The sequence below is a fragment of the Panthera tigris genome, chromosome A1 (genome assembly GCF_018350195.1).
Source record: "Panthera tigris isolate Pti1 chromosome A1, P.tigris_Pti1_mat1.1, whole genome shotgun sequence".
Classification (NCBI taxonomy): domain Eukaryota; kingdom Metazoa; phylum Chordata; class Mammalia; order Carnivora; family Felidae; genus Panthera; species Panthera tigris.
In genome coordinates, this window is record NC_056660.1 from 226,914,007 (window position 1) to 226,933,498 (window position 19,492).

Here is a 19,492-nt window from a genome sequence, read left to right on the forward strand (position 1 = left end):
ACAAAGTAGCTTGAACATTAACCCTCTTCTTTACGTCCTTTATTGTGGTGCAGCCTTTTAAGCCAACTGAAATAATGCTATAGTGAACTAAGAACCCAGTATACACATTCTAGTACCTTGAGCCTATGGAATTTGGGAAATAGGTCTTGCTAAATTTTAAGGGACATGTGCCATTTGGTATTAATGAAATTGTTATTGGTGGATACATGTTTCTTAGAACTAAAAATTATTTAAAAACCCATTTGTTGAAAGCTAATTTTGAAAACACTGATATAATCACTGCATTTCTGTGATGAATCTAAGAATGGAGGATCCTTGGGGCACCTGGCTGGCTTAATTGGGAGAGCATGCAGCTCTAGATCTCGGGGTCATGAGTTCGAGCCCTGGGACCTGTAAGTGAGGGAGTGAGTGAGCCCTGTAAGCAAGTAAGTGAGATGACTCATTTTCAGAAATGCCAAGTAAAAACAGTGCTGTCCAGTTTACAATAGGTTTACAACCTATTGGAAATATGTAGGAATTTCCGCACCCCCCAGTGGAGTTCCAAACCCTTAGATGCTTCACTTCCTGGCTCTTCTTCCCTTCTCCATTTCTCAGGCTCATTTTTCATGGGCTTTGCAATGAGCATGCGCCAAAGAACTGACGTCTCTGCGACGCCTCAGGGAATGTTCCTTTTGGCCTTCCATGGGCCCAAGCGACTTCCAGGTAAGGTTGTAACCTCTGTAGCGCTCAGCCAATGAGGAACCAGGGGAGGGACTTCACTCTAGGAGATAAATTGCTGTAAGCGCCCCAAGTGTGCCTGTCCATCAGACACCTGATCTTGCAAGAATGTTGATTCAAGCTTCGTTTCACTGTGCTGTGTCTCCGGGTCCCTCCTCTGATTGGGTCAGTGGGCTTAGTTCTTATAAGCCCCACATTGGGCTTAGAGCCTACTTAAAAAAAAAAAAAAATTAGAATGGAGGGTCCTTTATTTAACTTGACCCAGGTCTACAACTTCCCCAGAATTGTGACCCTCACTATTTATTATATTGTAAATATATTAAGTATAATTATAAATATTATATTGTAAAATACACACAACCACCTCTGTAATGATTTAGAGGAAAAGAAATGAACACTTTGGAAGAATGAAGGCTAGAAAGGGCCTTGTATGCTCACTCTCTGGCAGTGAATTTTCCCAAATATTGGCTTCATTCAATAAATGATGTTTTGAGACATTTTTTTAAAAGGGGACTACATTAATTGATGACACCAAGTAATAAAAAACACAGTAAATAAGAATAACATTTTTTAAAAAAGGAAAAAAAAAAATTAGCTGCCCTTCTTCAAACACTACGAAGATGTGGTTAGGGTTAAACTGGAATGGAGTTGAGTAGATTGTTTAGTGTTTATCTGACCTGCTTGTCTTCAGATGCCTAAACCGAATGTCATCTGCGTTGTTAAGCCTCCTAGAAGTGCAAATGAGGTCTTGATTGCTTGAATTTAACCTTCTCAAACCTGCGCTAGAGGTAAGGTGGGGGTTAATCAGAGGGAAGAATTTCATTCCTTTTATTTTTATTTTTTTGGTGATTCTGGCACTAAAACAAATTTCTGTTAGAACATTCGTTCATTTAGATTGCTTTTGAGAGATCTTTTTAAGAAGTGACCCAGGGATCCCTGAGTACTCACGAAAACAAGCTGTGATAGTCTTGGGTATTCCAGGTCCGTTTCTTCCAGAGTTTCCTGAAACTCCCTCGGCACCCTTCCCAGCTATACTACAAGGGCCCTTGCCTTTCTGGAAAAATTCTCAGTCTGTATAGAGAATTCCTTAGGACTGACTGACTCTAACTTTCCCTCTGTGGCTTTTTTTCTAAGTTTATTTATTTATTTTGAGAGAGAGAGCATGAGAGAGAGAATCCCAAGCACGTTCTGTGCAGAGTCGGATGCAGGCCTCCAACTCACAAACTGTGAAATCATGACCTGAGCCAAAACCAAGAGTCTTGGATGCTTAACCAACTGAGCCACCCAAGCTGCCACGGGACCGCTGCGGCTTTTTGGATGTCAGCTTTTCTGCACTTTTGTGTTCTGCCTCTCCCTTGATTTGGGTGTTCCTGGGCACCCTAAGCCTAGAGCACCTCACTCCAGCTCCTGCCCTGTCCTATCCTGGTCAGCTGGGAACCCCATCCTCACTCTTGCCAAATTACTGTGGAGAGAGAAGGGCAATTTTAATAAGGAAAATTGAGAAGCATTTCTAAATATTTCAAACACACACACACACACACACACACACACACACACACACACCTGTTTTTCTCACTAACTCAGACCAATCGATGAACTTCAGCATGTTAAAAAAGAAACAAAGGGGCGCCTGGGTGGCTCAGTCGGTTGAGCGTCCGACTTCAGCTCAGGTCACTATCTCGCGATCTCGCGCTCTATGAGTTCGAGCCCCTCGTCGGGCTCTGGGCTGATGGCTCAGAGCCTGGAGCCTGCTTCTGATTCTGTGTCTCCCTCTCTCTCTGCTCCTCCCCCGTTCATGCTCTGTCTCTCTCTCTATCTCAAAAATAAATAAACGTTAAAAAAAATTTAAAAAAAAACACAAAAAACGAGGTACATACTTTTAAATTAGGCCTAGGATAGCAAAGCATTGACTAGCAGGAGTCCTGAGGGAGTCAGATTTGATGAATACATAAGAATGCTTTGATACACTGGCTTTGTTTACATTATCCCAACTGTCCAGTTGGTGGCATCTGAATCATGAGACTTTGTATGTCTACAGTGTTTTGTTTTTTTGTTTTTTAAATGTTTACTTATTCGTGAGAGAAAGAGCACGTGTGCACGTGCATGTGGGAGGAGCAGAGAGAGAGGAGGAGAGAGAATCCCAAGCAGGTTCCACGCTGTCAGTGCAGCTCCTGACTCGGGGCTCGATCTTACAAACTATGAGATCATGACCTGAGCCCAAATCAAGAGTTGGATGCTTAACCCAGGTGCCCCACGCCTATAGTCTTGAGGTTGGGGGGGTCTATCCCCAAGTTTACCTAAACACATCGGAAACCAAGAAGAAACAGGGTTTCCCCAAGATCTCATCACACATTCTTGCCCCAGTGAGCAAAACCCAAGAGAATGAATGGTGGTTGTTTCAACAGTACTAATGATGAGTGGCCTAAAATGAAATTCGTTTATGTTTTTAAATTACATTAAAGTAAATTTTTAATTTTATTTAAGTCTTCATTTACCTGCTTAAGTCTCTTGAAGTCCAACTTTATAATTATACTACTTAAAAAAATTTTTTTTCTGTCTAAATTGACCTCGATTATCTTTTTAAAAAAAAATTTTTTTTAACGTTTATTTATTTTTGAGACAGAGAGAGACAGAGCATGAACAGGGGAGAGTCAGGGAGAGGGAGACACAGAATCTGAAACAGGCTCCAGGCTCTGAGCTGTCAGCACAGAGCCTGACGTGGGGCTCGAACTCACGGACCGTGAGATCATGACCTGAGCCAAAGTCGGCCGCTTAACCGACTGAGCCACCCAGGTGCCCCTGACCTTGATTATCTTAATGTAAGAGCATTGGGATACAGAAGATCCTGGTGACTCCATTGTTCATCGTCTGCAAGGGCCACATACAGGCTCGATGGGTCAAATAAAAACCTAGCTTGAGAGAAATCTGAAGTTTTAGTATGTTTAGCCGTTAGGAGATCAGACTTATTCCTTGAATTAAAAAAGGTCTTTATATGTGCAAGGAATTCAGCAGATTTTATGAATGGTCCCTCGCTGACAGTTAGAAAAGGGCAGGAATTCTTTCTTTCTTTCTTTTTTTTCAATATATGAGATTTATTGTCAAATTGGTTTCCATACAACACCCAGTGCTCATCCCAAAAGGTGCCCTCCTCAATACCCATCACCCACCCTCAGGAATTCTTTCTTATTCATCTTCTTTCCCCCAGTACAGCCCTTGGCATATGGCCAGTGCTTGCAACATGTTTGATGAATAAATGAATGAATGGATGAAGAAAGAAAGGGAATGTTTTGGCATAAGATGGAGTTTGAAAGAGCGAGAAGGAAGTTTTCGCATCCTTGAAGTGGTCCCTGTTGGACTATAGCAGACACCTACTGGGTGTCTGCTGTTCATGCACATCCTCACTCCAGAGGGATGGGTCCCTAGGTCTTGTCGGATCCACTGTCCAGAGCTGATTGGATCATGGTGAATATGGTGAACACTGGATCTAAGATTTTCCCCAGAGATTGGGGTTAAGACAAGCTTGTCAGTCTGCTGAGCGCTTGAACTGAGGACCAATGAACTGGTGCCTCATGAGGCAGCAACCTGCTGTGTGCATGGAGAGGCAAAGCCCTGAAGGGAGAGCCATTTAGAGAGAGGTAGAAGCTAGGGAGCGAGCAGGTTGCATTGTGGAGACAGGAGTTCTCGGCTTCTTCCAACCTGCCTCCAGGCTACACGTCCTGCCCTGGGCTCCTGACAGATTCCTGTAGCCTCCCTGAGCCTCATCCTTGATTAAGCCCTTTGGGTGGGTTTTTGTTACTCTTCATCCAACCAGCTTGACAAAGATGAGGCATTTTGAAGTTCATTTGACCTTTTTGGCTTGAGTTTTCAGAAAAGACAATAAAGACAATGAAGCATGTCAGAGGCATGTGACCAAGTCTCTTCTTGATTGGCAGGAGAAATTTTTAAGTGCCCAGTTCTAGGAATTCATTAGCATATCGTCTTCCTGATATTCCTCCCCCAGTATAATCCTGTGAGAGAATGTCATTCTCTGGTGGTTTCTGTCAATTGATGGTAGATGGTACACATACCATTTTCCAAATTCAAAATGGCAACTGAGAAAGACAACTGTCCCAAACAAGGTCTGGCACAGATATTTTTTTGCAGACATAATTTACGACTCCTTCTGGGAAATGATTAGCATTCTTGAGCAGTTTTCTGATGGACTTTAAGGAGCTTTAGAAATCCTCCTGAAATATTATGTGCCTACCTACTCACTGTCTTGACCATCTGAATTTTGAGGAGTCTGATGTCATCAGGCATACTTGCATTGTATCTTATCAATGTATAATTAAAAAAAAAATCTCAAGGTATGATTCTTCTATGAATGTAAGACATTCATATAAGATTTATTTAGCTTATTGATGACAGATCCGGCTAGTTTAGAAGAGTATGAGAAATAGTGAATATCACCAGTGGAAGAGTGCTGAATTAAGAATGCAGAGTTAGGGGCGCCTGGGTGGCTCAGTAGGTTAAGTGTCCAACTTCAGCTCAGGTCATGATCTCGTGGTCTGAGTTCAAGCCCCCCATCGGGCTCTGTGCTGACAGCTCTGAGCCTGGAGCCTGCTTCGGATTCTGTCTCCTTCTCTCTCTGCCCCTCCCATGCTCATGCTCTGTCCCTCTGAATGATGTATAAATGTTAAAATGAATAAATGTTAAAAAAAAAAAAGAATGCAGAATTAGATGCAAAATTGGTTACTGTCCTATGTGACAATAAAACGGCAGCTTTTGTGATGATCTTTTCTCCTAGACACAAGTCATTTTCATTTTTAATGGACAGAAACCTACAAGTTATCCTGTACCGTCAGAGTCTACCATAATCAATGGTTATAATAATTCAAGCAAAGGTGCATTCCCCTGAAAATGAAATAATCCTTGAGTGGAGTTATTAAACGATGCTCCGTTATAGGACTGAAAAGTCATGCAAGCTTTTTTCTTTCTTATTTCCAAATTTTGGAAAATTTTTCTTAACCGCCATTTCTTTTTTCCATAAACATCTCTAACATTCTCTTGTGGAAAGTTTGAAATAAACCTTTGATACATGCTCTTTTCAATTTGGCTAAGAAATTGCTTTAATACTTAAATATTAAAAATTATTAGTGGGATGCCTGGCTGGTTCAGTCGGGGAGCACGTAACTCTTTATCTCGGGGTTGTGAGTTTGGGCCCCATGTTGGATGTAGAACTTAAAAAAACTATTAGTAAGATCATCCAAATGCCAGAAGCAGCTGCTTCTTTGATACATGATTTCATTTTTTTTTCATGTTTATTTATTTTTGAGAGAGACAGAGCATGAACGGGGGAGGTTCAGAGAGAGAGGGAGACACAGAATCCGAAGCAGGCTCCAGGCTCTGAGCTGTCAGCACAGAGCCCGACGCGGGGCTCGAACTCACAGACCGCGAGATCGTGACCTGAGCCGAAGTCGGACGCTCAACCGACTGAGCCACCCAGGCGCCCCGATTTCATTTGTTTTTGATGATCTGAAGCCATTACCTAAAGGCCCAGACTAAAATATACAATATAAAGGCAATTTATTTTTTTTAAATTTTTTTTTTTTTAACGTTTATTTATTTTTGAGACAGAGAGAGAGCATGAACGGGGGAGGGTCAGAGAGAGAGGGAGACACAGAATCTGAAACAGGGTCCAGGCTCTTGAGCGGTCAGCACAGAGCCTGACACGGGGGTCGAAGTCACAGACCGCGAGATCGTGACCTGAGCCGAAGTCGGACGCTCAACCGACTGAGCCACCCAGGCGCCCCAAGGCAATTTAAATGAACAAGGAACTCTTCATGAATTTATACCATTTTTACTTTTCATCATTAGTTTTTTCAGACATTTAAGGGATCGATCAGCTATATTGAGATATGGGTGGAAAATCTTGTTTTGATAAAAACGTATAACCTTTTTATAAAGGATAAAAATCCTTTTCATAGAGGATTTTTTTGCACCTTGGCAAAAAAAAATCAATGTAATTTTATTATATATGTTTCATGCTAGCATTTAACACTTATCATAATTGCACACCCCAAGTTACGTGTTATATTTTACTATTAGATATTGAGGTCTGTACACTGTTTGTGTGAGTAATACTTTCTCCACTTCTGGACAGAAAAATTTTGGCAAACCACAATGCTACAAATATTAAATACAATGGAAAAATCCGTTCTGTTTCTTTTTTAATGGGTGCCTTTTTAGTTTAGTCCTTCTGTGGAAATTTTATATTTTCTTCGATGGATAAAAAAGCATTCATCCTGTGTGCTTAGCTTTTTTTATTTTATCAGATTTTATTTTTGGTGGAAGTCTGAGTTTTAATTATGGAAGTATTTGTAGCACTAAAACTGTGCAAATAAAGCCACTTCAAAATAGATCTTTCGTGTTTGTTTTAGACGAGATTGCTGTTGTGCAACTGATAATTGTTAAAAGGCCTTGAGAGTAGAGCTGAGGTTTCCCTGGGATGGAAGAAATTCTGGCTGGAAGCTGCATTTTCAGTCCTACACTGGTGTTTCTAGCCTCACCTTCCTGACGGCCTGTCCTATGGGTTTCTGGACGCCAAGTCCTTGATACAGATCTCTTTATATATGTAATATATATACAGTTTGCATACATATGTGTGTGCATGCGCATGGCTGTGCATATGGATATGTATGTTATATATTCTACTGGTTCCATTTCTCCGGTAAACTCCAATCGGTAAATCTTTTTTTAGTAAAAAAAAATTTTTTTTTTTGCTATACCTTTAAAATTGGTAAGCAAGTTTAGGAACTAGCAAACTGTTCCTCTTTTCCCTCCAAGGAAACTCCCTTTGAAGAGCTTAATTTTTGAAAATTTGTCCCCCAGACCCGAGAAGGTTATATTTACTAAGCTACTTTTGTTATCTATCTATCTATCTATCTATCTATCTAAAGTTTATTTATTTAAAGTTCATATTTGTTTATTTTGAGAGAGAGAACAAGCACGAGTGTGAGAGAGGCAGAGAGAGAGAAGCCAAAGCAATTTCCACGCTGTCAGTGCAGAGCCCAAGATGAGGCTTGAACTCAAGAACTGGGAGATCATGACCTGGGCCAAAGTTTGCCGCTCAACCTACTGAGCCACCCAGGCGCCCCTCTGAGCTATTTTAAATTTCTCCTTTCTTACGTCTGTAATTCCTCTGTTCACTAGTATTTGCAAACTTTAGTAAAATACACCACACACACAACAGCCCCATGTTAATGTTGTTACGGGGACTTACAGGATGGGCAGTACCGAATGTGTGTCTGTCCAAATTGGGGTTCTTAATCTCAAGCAACACAACTTACCTACGAACGTTTGTTGAAGCAGAAATAAAGAAAAGGCATTGAGTGATATTGGACAGCTGAGAATAGCTGAGAAGTGTGGACACTGAGGGCTGGACCGATCTCAGGAGGATCTGTCAGAAGCAGCCAGGAACGAGTCAGACATGTTGCCTCAAAAACAGCCAGTTGAGGATACGTATGGTGACCTCCCCAACTGACTGCCGGGCACACGGTGTCGAAAGGCCACCCGCCACCACTGCCTCAGAAAGTCAATGCAGTGTTGCTGCTGCTGCCCTCTGCCAGAATGTATTCCCTACTGTCCTGTGTTTTTGGGTCACCAGCTCCTGGGTCAAGTCCAAGTTTGGTGCAATTGATTGGTCATGCTTTGGTGAGCTCTTGATGCCCGGGCAGTGAGGGGATCTGAAAGAGCATTTTGACGCTTTGGGGGAAGAAGGGCTCTGCTTCATGGGAAATTCTCCAAGTGTAGGAGAGGAGTCAAAGAGGACAGATGTCCACCACGGTGCCTTCTGGTACCACCTCTCTGTGGAAGCCAGCAGGACTGCGGCCGCCTGGACTCCACGGGGCAGTCATGCTGGAGCACCTGTTACCAGCGGGGAAGCAGCACTGAGCAATGCAGAGGAGCAGACGGAGCATCCGAGGGGCTGGAAGGCACCTGCGGGCAGTGCCTTTGGGCCTCGTGGACTATGGCCGACTGGAGGGAAGATGGGCATCCGCAGAGTATCTTGGCCGACACTCAGATCCTTAAAGGAGCATCTCTGAAAGATGCCTGCGGAGAGGAGCCACGCCTGCAGTCCTTCTCAGTACCATCAGACAAAAGCGTCCCAAGGATGTCTGGCTGCCAGGCGTCTTCTCATCTTTCAGCAGGACTCCTACCCACTTGAGTCAGGAGGCTTTGCTCAGCTCATCTTACCTACACGGGGTATAGATATCCCTACGTTAGCTTCCAAGCTCTCTTGTAAGCCTTTTCATCCTTTACCTTCCAAATCGGGAGTGGGATTCTGGCCACTGGGAAGATGTTGGAGGTCATGGAGTGGACGTGATGCCACCCACCCAGCAGCTGTACATGGGTGGATCTGAACAAAACCGAGTGGAGATTTTATTCACAGACTTTTCGACCCCTGCCACTTCCCCTCAGGTTGGGACAGTGGTGCAAGTTACCTCTAGTTTGTGACGGTCCAGTTTATAACTCTTACATTAAAACAATTTTTTTTAATGTTTATTCATTTTTGAGAGACAGAGAGAGACAGAGTATGAGTGGGGAAGGGTCAGAGAGAGAGGGAGACACAGAATCTGAAGCACGCTCCAGGCTCCGAGCCGTCAGCACAGAGCCCGACGCGGGGCTCAAACTCACGAACCCCGAGATCATGACCTGAGCGGAAGTCGGACGCTCAATCGACTGAGCCACCCAGGCGCCCCTATAACTCTTAAATTTATAAAATAAAATCAACCCCACACAAACAAATCTAATGGTTGGCCGTTGCCATATCACGTAAGAATGTTTTCAGTTGTGTGGAACGGAAAACACAATCTACAAAGCTTGATTGAAATGTGGGTAGGTTAGTCAACCAACAGTGACTTCTCCCATTGCCGAGTTTCGTAATTTGCATTCGTATTGATTTGTGAAGTACTAATTTCTTCACTGCCTATTGATGCTTGGTAGCCCACAATTTAGGACAGGCAACAAAAGCTTCCCTCCAAATTAGGAAAGTAAAATAGTTAGTAAATAAAATTCTATCCAGTCATCTGCTTTTTAAAAATAAAATTAGAGGTGGGGCGCCTGGGTGGCTCAGTCGGTTGAGCGTCCGACTTCGGCTCAGGTCATGATCTCGCGGTCCGTGAGTTCGAGCCCCGCGTCAGGCTCTGGGCTGATGACTCAGAGCCTGGAGCCTGCTTCCGATTCTGTGTCTCCCTCTCTCTCTGCCCCTCCCCAGTTCATGCTCTGTCTCTCTCTGTCTCAAAAATAAAAAAATGTTAAAAAAAAAATTAAAAAAAAATAAAATTAGAGGAGGGGCGCCTGTGTGGCTCAGTGGTTAAGCATCTGAGTTCAGCTCAGATCATGATTTCACGGTTCGTGAGTTCAAGCCCCACATCAGGCTGTCTGCTGTCAGCACAGAGCCTGCCTCGGATCCTGTCTCCCTCTCTCTCTGCCCCTCCCTCTCTCTCTCTCTCAAAAATAAATATTAAAAAAAAGTTAAAAAAATAAAATTAGAGGGACACCTGGCTGGCTCAGTTGGAAGAGTGTGCAGCTCTTGATCTTGGGGGTCATGAGTTCAAGCCCCACATTGGAGGTAGAGATTACTAAAAATCAAAACAAAACAAAACTTAAAAAATATAAATAAAATTAGAATAAGCTCTTATTGTATGACTTCAGTGGCAGACAAAATCAATTTCACAGAATGCTACATTGCTGACAGGGTGCTGTAAAGCACTGTGATTTTGAACATCAGACCTTGAGAAGGAAATGTATGATTTTTCAGTCTTTAAATGTATTACAGAACACAGTGCATCAAAGGATACTTGGTTGCCAGTCCTGCCTCAGTCAGTAAATGCTTTGTGGCCTCTGGCAAATTGGTCTTTGTTTTCTTTTCCATAAAATGATAACCCTTTTTTAGTTAAAAAAAAAATTTTTTTTAACGTTTATTTATTTTTGAGACAGAGAGAGACAGAGCATGAACGGGGGAGGGTCACAGAGAGAGGGAGACACAGAATCAGAAACAGGCTCCAGGCTCTGAGCTGTCAGCACAGAGCCCGACGCGGGGCTCGAACTCATGGACCGTGAGATCATGACCTGAGCCGAAGTCGGCTGCTTAACCGACCGAGCCACCCAGGCGCCCCAACCCTTTTTTAAATTAATGAAATAATAATTGACACTGGTTATTGTCAGATTCGAAATTTTACAGTCCTGTGTCATTAGTCCTGATGTCTTTGATTCTATATGGCTGGACAATAAATAAATCACCACGTGTTCATTCATTTGGTCTTAAATTCAAGAGCTACTTTTTGAGTGCCTACCGTGTCCTAGGCATCAGAGGCTCCAAGGATGAACCTCCTGTTAAAAGACTAATTTAAGTGAGAGTTTTAGTCTGAGATTTACTTTGGGGTACCTGGATGGCTCAGCCAGTTGAGCGTCTGACTCTTGATTTCTGCTCCGGTCATGATCCCAGGGTCGTGGGATTGAGCCTCATGTTGGGCTCTGTGCCGAGTGTGGAGCCTGCTTGGGATTCTCTCTCTCTCCCTCTGCCCCTCTTCTCCACTTGCACTTTCTCTCTCTAAAATAAAAAACTAAAATCAAATAAAACATTAAAATGTTTCAGGGAAAGAAAAACAGTCAGTTTTTGAATTGAACCTGCTTTAGCGGGTTAGCCAAATCCCTTGCGTGGTGGGATCATTTCCAGCCATGGTCAGAACAGGCAGGATCCAAGGAAACTACAGTCTCCCCCAGCTCGAGCATCTTCCCATCTACTCTGTCATCTCACTCATGATTGCCATCACTGAGCCGACTCCATTTCCAGAAGGCCAAGTTTGAGTACAGCTGTGGGTGGGGGTAGGAGAGCTGGCTGAGACAGCTAGCTGCCGGACAACTACTAACTGCTGGAATTAATCGGGAATATTAATTAGAAGGGGGTCATCAGAGGGTGGGGCCAAGGGCAAGAAGTCATGGGCCAGAATGACTGGGAAAGGTCTAGGATCCAGGCCAGATCCAAGAAAGTCTGCTCTAGTGTAAGGATCCGGAACAACATATACCCCTCTGGGAGTAAAGAAGAATTTTTAGCAGAAAGAGAAGACCAAAGACAGATTTTGCCTGAGACAGCATGGACCAAGGAACTCTAGGACTGTAGTGGGCATATTAGCCCTGGCTTTCTTTCTGAAACCAGCCAGACCCGTGCTGGGGTGCCGCTATCTTAGAAGCGTCCTTCTTCCCTCCCACCTCCTCACCTTCCCTACCTTCTGTCATCTCATTATAGCCTAGGGGTAGGCACCAGGTTGAGGCAAGTTGCCAGAGCTCACAAAATCATTCTACTCTCCTGGTACTGTGGCCCTGGGCAAGCCACTTTGTTTCTTTCTGTGTCTCCTCTGGGATATGGGAACGAGTCATAATGGCCAAATTTAGAAGGTTTTTTTTTTTTTTTAAGTTTATTTATTTATTTGAGACAGAGAGAGAGAGAGAGAGAGAGAGAGAGAGAGCGCGTGAGCGTGCAGGGGATGGGCAGAAGAGGGAAAAGAAAATCCCAAGCAGAATCCATGCTGTCAGAGCAGCAGAGCCCAATGTGGGGCTCCATCTCATGAACTGCAAGGTCGTGACGTGAGCCAAAAGCAACAGTTGGACACTTAACCGACTGAGCCACCCGGTACACACCCAGAGGGTGTTTTAACATAAAATGAGTTAATGCAATAATAACCACCTAGCAAAGTGTGAGCTGTCGTTTCCTCTTCTCAGATCTACCCAATACAGATACCCTTTTTCCCTGGGGCTGTCTTCCCTGGCCAAGGCGACTTCTCACCGCTATTAAAAGAACAACCCCCTTTTTTGAGGGCTTAGTCCTCAACTCTTCTAAGTGATCAATAGAGTGCACAATTAACTCTGACATACGCTGATGAGAGAGGATGAAGACACTGTGCAGTCCCTGAGAGCAGGGTAGATGGAACCCAGCTACATGAAGCTCCCCAGGGGGTCAGCATTCTCTTGAGGCATCACGTGCCAGAGGCCCTTTGTAGGCAAAGTCACTCAGCCTGCCTACAAGGTCAGACAGTTAAAACGCCATTTCTTTCTGGTAAGAATTTGACCATTTGTTCAAGAGTTCATCTGGTATTTAGTAGCGCTTATGAACCGATGTGATCCTTTCCTCCCCAAGGAGATTTGGGGCTGGTCTTCCTAGAATGTATCGTCCAGTTGACCTGTAGTGTTCAATGCAGTAGTCGCCACAGACACTGGCTATTGATCATTTGAAATGTGGCTAGTCCCAACTGAAATGTTTGGTAGCGCGAAATATACATAAGGTTTCCAGCACTAAGTACGATTTTCTAATGAAAAATATCTCACGAATAACATATATAAATGCATATATATACACAAATATAAACTATACATATATATACACACACTATATATATACAAATATAAACTATATATATTTGGGATATATTGGGTTAAAGCAACATACATTTAAAATTAATTTCACCAGTTTCTACTTTTTAAAAACGTGGCTGCTAGAAAATACAGATTTACACAGGTGGCACACAGCGTACTTCTTAACTGACTGAGCCACTCAGGTGCCCCTAACACAGTGTCTTTCTTTCTTTTTTTAAAAAAAAATTTTTTTTTTTAACGTTTATTTATTTTTGAGACAGAGAGAGACAAAGCATGAACAGGGGAGGGGCAGAGAGAGGGAGACACAGAATCCAAAACAGGCTCCAGGCTTTGAGCTGTCAGCACAGAGCCCGATGCGGGGCTCGAACTCACGGACGTGAGATCATGACCTGAGCCCAAGCCACCCAGGCGCCCCTAACATGGTGTCTTTCTAATGGCCAGTGCTAGTCCCCACGGCAGAGGAGAGTTCCCTGATATGAAATCTTTATTTTCTCCTTTGTAAAGTCCTTTAGGGAAAGTTCCTGGGGACGTCACACGTGCCAATGCAGGTCTTGTTCTGACAGGCAGATAATATTTAGGAAATTCTTTGTCACCTCCAGGTTAAAGCTCAAGGTTAAAACTAGCCTTGGCGTTCTAAGCTGTTGAATCAGCTGTGAAGGTACTTGACTAGGAAGCCATGAGAGAAAGCAAAGCACGACTCGTGACTCTGGGAAGATGTGCGAATTGAAGTTGAAACACTCTAAACTCCCGTTTTGATTTTTTTTCTCCTAAAGCTAGAAACACACAAAACAATTCGGCATTTAAACACGTTTCCAAATCAGTGGATATGGCTGATGCCAGAAGTAACACTCGGCCGAGCCCTAACGAGACGGCACACAGTCGCGAGGCGACAGTCGGGGCTCGGTGGCCGGGAGCTCTGGGCCACCTCCGCTCTCCGGGCGCCGGCTCCCCGGGGGCTGCGCAGTCCGTGGGCCCCGAGGAGGCGCCCGAGCGCGGGGCGCGGGAGGAGGCTGCCGGTCCGGGCGGGGCAGCGCTCGTCGCCATGGCAACGGCGTGAGCCGCAAACAGCCGCGCCAGCCGGGCGACCCGCGGCCGGAGCGGAAGCCGGGAAGCGGCGCGGCCGGGGGGAAGACGACGGCAGAACGGCGGAGCCCAGCGCCGGCCGGCCGGCCTCCGCCAGCCGCCTGTCCCCGAGGAGCGCCGGAGCGCAGCGCCATGGACAAACCGGTAGGCTGCGCGCTCGCCCTGCGCGGGCCCCGCGCGGCTCCCACGCCGGCCCACCCTCGCGGCGCATGCGCGGCGCCTCGCCGGCCGAGCCCGGCGCTCCCTCCGCGGGGTGCGCGCGCTGGCGGCGCCCGCGGGCTTCACCTCCGGGGCTGGGGCGTGAAAGCGCTTCCAGGAGTTTGTGGGGCTAGAGTTGCTGGGTTATGAGTTTGGCAGCTTTTTTCAGGGGTGGTGGTCAATCGTGCCCACCAGGGCATCCCTAGCATGCAAAAGCCATAGGCTCCTACCTCATTCCTGTGTCTTCAACCCCTCCTCCCTCCCTCTTGCGGAAAGGCCACTTGGTGGTGGTCGGTGGCGCGGCCCCAAGCGACCCATTGTCCCATGGCGAGCATCAGGGATATCCAGGTGTGGCGGAGGCCGCTTCGGTGCCAAGTTTGCTGGCTGTTACTAGCTCTCATTGGCCCTGGGGTTTGGACGAGAGCGAATGTTTAGTTCCCTTGGAGAGAGCGGGCCGCCGAGGGAGAGGGATGGTGTGCGCCCAAAGCCCCATTAGGTGGTTTCCTTACGTCTTTTGCAGTTATTTGCCTCGGTGCACAGCAGATGAGAAAGGGCGGGAGACCTACGTGCATTGAAATCAGCTTTCATTTCCAATGGCTTTGTGCTCTTTCTCTCTCTCAAATGAATATTGTGGGGTGAAAAAACCCCAGTACTTGCTTTTGCATTTATCTTCGAGGGAGATGGTACTTAACATGTATTTTTCGCTTACACTCTCTATAGTTCCACAACCAGAGGAATCTATTACGCGAATCATGAACTATGCACCCTAGTCAATAAAATCTGCATCATGATTTAATAAATGTAGACGTACACTTATTTAATTAAGAGCAGTGTATGTAGTTTATGTGAGTTCACTTCAACGTTTTCCTCCTCTCTGTAGATATTTACCTTACTCAAAATTAGCCGTTTTATTCTTGTGAGCATCTTTTATGGTATTCATATTAATGTTCTTATTTTCCTATGATAAATATGTTATAAATACTTGGAATTTCCAACATATATCTATTTTGTGTTTCATTAAGACAAATTCTCATTAGTTCTTTTTCGTCTGTTTAGTGACTTCCCCCCATTTTCTGTCAGAGAAAATAGAGACCCTGAAATGACGGAGGGCATTGCTATGTGTAATACCAGTAAACCAATGACTTTTTTGCATCTTAATTAACAAAAATCCATATATTATATAATCTTACATACATTTTATCCTCTCAGGATATAGAACATGGCTATCAACCTTATACCATGTTCTTATGCTTTATTATGCTTGCTTTAATATTGAAAAAATTAGGTCACTAAAGCAGTATTGTTCCAATTTCATAAAAATAAAAAAGGGTGGCTCAGTCGGTTGGGCCTCGGACTTCGGCTCAGGTCATGATCTCATGGTTCGTGGGTTCGAGCCCCGCGTCGGGCTCTGTGCTGACAGCTCAGAGCCTGGAGACTGCTTCGGATTCTGTGTCTCCCTCTCCCTGCCCCCTCCCCTGTTCACGCTCTGCCTCTGTCTCAAAAATAAATATTAAAAAAAATTTTTTTAAATAAAAAAAATAAAAAAGGTTTGTAAATATGTATAGAAGACAGAATAAAAGGACATCCACCAAAATGTTGATATTGATTATCTCTGGCTGGTGGCATTAAAGAGGAATTTAATTTTCTTTAAACTTTTTCTATAATGAACATACATATGATAAATATATAAATATTTATACATTTTAATATAAATTATGTATTTAAATATATAAAATCACATTTAAATAGAATATAGATACATGAGGTCAATTATAAATGATAAACATTTATATTTATAGGGATTTTGTAGTTAGAAAAATTATAGGGAAGAATGCCCCTTAAATGTTTACATGACTTTCTTCCTCTAGAGCAAACTTAGCGTTCCTTTGTAAATATTTCTTTTTTTTTTTTTAAAGATTTTGTTAAATAATTTTTTTAATGTTTATTTATTTTTGAGAGAGAGAGAGAGAGATTGTGAGTGGGGATGGCCACAGAGAGAGGGAGACACAGAATCTGACGCAGGCTCCAGGCTCTGAGCTGTTGGCACAGAACCCGATGCGGGGCTTGAACTCACAAACAGTGAGATCAGACCTGAGCTGAAGTTGGATGCTTCACCCACTGAGCCACCCAAGCGCCCCAAGATTTTATTTTTAAGTAGTCACTAGACCCAATGTGAGGCTGGAACTCACAACCCTGAGGTGAAGAGTCACAGACTCCACCCACGGAGCCCGCCAGGCGACCCCTCCTTTGATAAATGTTTCTGTTTTCTGTGCACACTGGTCACCCTGCAAACACTGTTTTGCAACTTGTGAGCTCTCCCTCAGCTAAGAGAGCAGCCTGGATTTTATGTAAATTGGAACTGGAAGGTGGTAAATGAGCATGCCCAGATCAACGTGAAGTGCAGCAAGAATGAGAGAAATGTGCAGCTCTGTTTCCTAAACACTTTTGGTGACCTCATCAAGGCAGGTGATTGCCCTAAGCCCAGGCTGATGTGGGAAGGGTTTTAGCAGCTATAAAAATTTATCACGGAAGCTGCAAATATGGTTTCTTTGGTTACGTTATTTAGAAAATGTGGAGAGAAATAGACACAGACACAAAGTTAAGGCATACACATGGTTACATCTGTGAAATGTGCCCGGAAAGAACCTTCGATTCCTGGGGGAAGCCAGGGGTCCCCCTGCTTTTCTCCCAGGTCCAGGAAAGAGCATGTCTGAGGCTGGTGCCAGCATTAGAAAAAGGCTGCTGGGAGTGTGGCTATTTCGAGGAATTGGTTCCCGCTGCATAAGGAATGCTAGGAGGAAGTTTACCTGTTACATTTTCTCCTTTAGTCATGCTAATCTCTTTCCTGGCACTGAGCTCCCGTGGCTGTTTATTTATATACCTCTGTGCTGTTTGCATTTGGCTTTACTTTTTGTAGCCTTACTTTTAACCCACAGACCAAAAAAAAAAAAAAAAAAAAAAAAAAAGGCTCCACCAACTGCTCACTCATTTCTTTATGAATAAACACCAGTAGCTTCAACTTAAGAGTGAATGGCCGACCTAGGATATGCTGCTTTCCCTGACTGTTGAGTTCTTCTCCTGCCAGGAGACTAGCGTTGCACATCGTGAGTGGAGTTTGTCCTCTCCCCCGAGGGACAGGCTCACCCCACTGCCGCCTCCCACGTGTGGTTTGGCGTCAGGGAATCTGCTGAATGAAAGCTCCCTTTTTTGGAATTTACTCCTCCCTAGAAGAGATGTTTGAGTGAGGCCGGTAGCGAAGGTGACGTCAGAAGAGGATGGAGCAGTTCAGTTCTACTCAACGAGCGCACCTGCTCTGTTTCAAACAGAGTGGGAAGCGCGCCGGGGACCGTGACTTTTGCTTTCTTCCTCCCCTCTCCCATGTTTCCGTCTCTTCCTCTCTTCCTTTATCTCTTTCTCCGCGCCTCCTTTCTTCCTTCCCGTCCTTCCTTCCCTCCCTCCCCACCTGTTCCTTCTTTTCTTCTACCATTTGCGTGGAGTGTTTTCTGGCAGGCCCTTTTCTCAAATTTTCCTTTGTGACTCTGAAGCTTCCCTAACACTCACTACACACGTAACGATATTTTCCCCCTTTTCTTGGGGGGACCAAGTGAGACGAACAAATTGTGACTGTTGCCTGCCGCTTTCGAGTAACTTCCAGTGAGCTCAGTGCATCTGTCTGGCAGGAGATGGATAAATGGATAATAACCTACTGAGAAGGGACAGAGGACATGTGATACTTGTCGGATTCCTATAAGGACTCTGTCCAAAGGCTATGCTATTTTAATAAGTCGTTTAGAAGAAACCTGCCCTTGTATCTACCCTGGATGGGGTAAAAGAATGATGATTGGATTCCCATGGGCCAACATTTGGGCCTCCGAGGAGGTCATGTGGAGAGTCAGAATGTCTTTCTTTTGGGAAGTAGCTTCCAGGTAGGGCTTGGCTGTGGGATGTGGGCAAAGCCGTCCATGTCACCCGCATGGAAATGGTTGCAGGCTTCCTTAGAATGCTTGGACATTGCGGAAAGCAAAAAATCTTGCTCACGGAGGGCTGAATGCTGTGCGGGCAACTTCTGAACCTTGTGTAGCCAGTTTGGCGTAAAGAATAGAAGTGTGCGATACCCTGGTGTCCTGAAATGTCCACGTTATTGTTCATTACAAAGAAACACAGGAAAGCCTAGCTCACAGGAAGCAGTCATCACTAACTCTGGCAGTGTTCCCTCTAAGAGGGTTGACTGAGTGTCATGAACTGTGCTGGGGACTGGGGAGATGTTGGGGAAAAAATAGACCAGAGTCTTCGTCTGTGTGTGAAGCTGACAGCCTGGTGGGGAAGACAGTGTGACAGGGCATAGAAGGGGGCCAGTGAGAGGTGGGAGAGGTCAGGAGGATAGAGCTCTCCAGCCAGAGCAAATGGCCCCCCGGGGGTGGGGTGGGGGGACTAGATAGGGCCCTGATGATCATCACTGAGAAGGAAAAAGAACACTCCCTTCTGTAAGTTCACGGTGCTTACAATTTAGTAAAAAGATACCAATATAACCACATGATGGGTTTTGATAAGTATCACAGCAGACGTGCTTACCAGGGGTTGAACTGATTTGTCTTCTAGAATTCATATGTTAGGGTCCTACCCCCAGGACCCCTGAATGTGACTGTATTTGGAGATAGAGCTTTAAAAAAGGTAATTAAGGTCAAATGAGGACAAATAGGCCCTAATCTAGTAGGGTCGGTACCCTTAGAAGAAGAACGCATTAAGCCACAGACACAGAAAGACCTCAGGAGGCCGTGGTGACGAGGTGGCCGTCTGCACGCTAAGGGGAGAAGCCTCAGAAGATACCCAGCCTGCTGACTCCTTGATCTTGGACTTTCAGACTCTGTAACTGTGAGAGAATCAATTTCTGCTAAGCCACCTAGTTGGCGGTATTTTGTTACAGTAGCCTGAGCAAACATCCACCATGCCAAACAGTTGGCACGAATTGTCTCAGTGAATCCCAGTTACGGCGTGGTGAGGTAGGTGCCGTCACGATCTTCATCTCCACAGCTGAGAAAATCAAGGCTACGAGATCACCATCCCAGCGGGAAGACAGGCA

The 19,492-nt window shown here is 44.7% G+C and overlaps 1 protein-coding gene across 1 annotated transcript in view; it reads left to right on the top strand.

The window, feature by feature from the left end:
• The first annotated feature begins 14,249 nt into the window (after positions 1 to 14,249).
• Positions 14,250 to 19,492, top strand: part of DNAH5 (dynein axonemal heavy chain 5) — a 283,958-nt gene continuing 278,715 nt past the window's right edge. Inside the window, exon 1 of the mRNA XM_042997483.1 lies at positions 14,250 to 14,358. Within this exon, the coding sequence (XP_042853417.1) occupies positions 14,347 to 14,358 (12 nt within the window). The 5' untranslated portion in view covers positions 14,250 to 14,346. The remainder of the gene's footprint in view (positions 14,359 to 19,492) is intronic.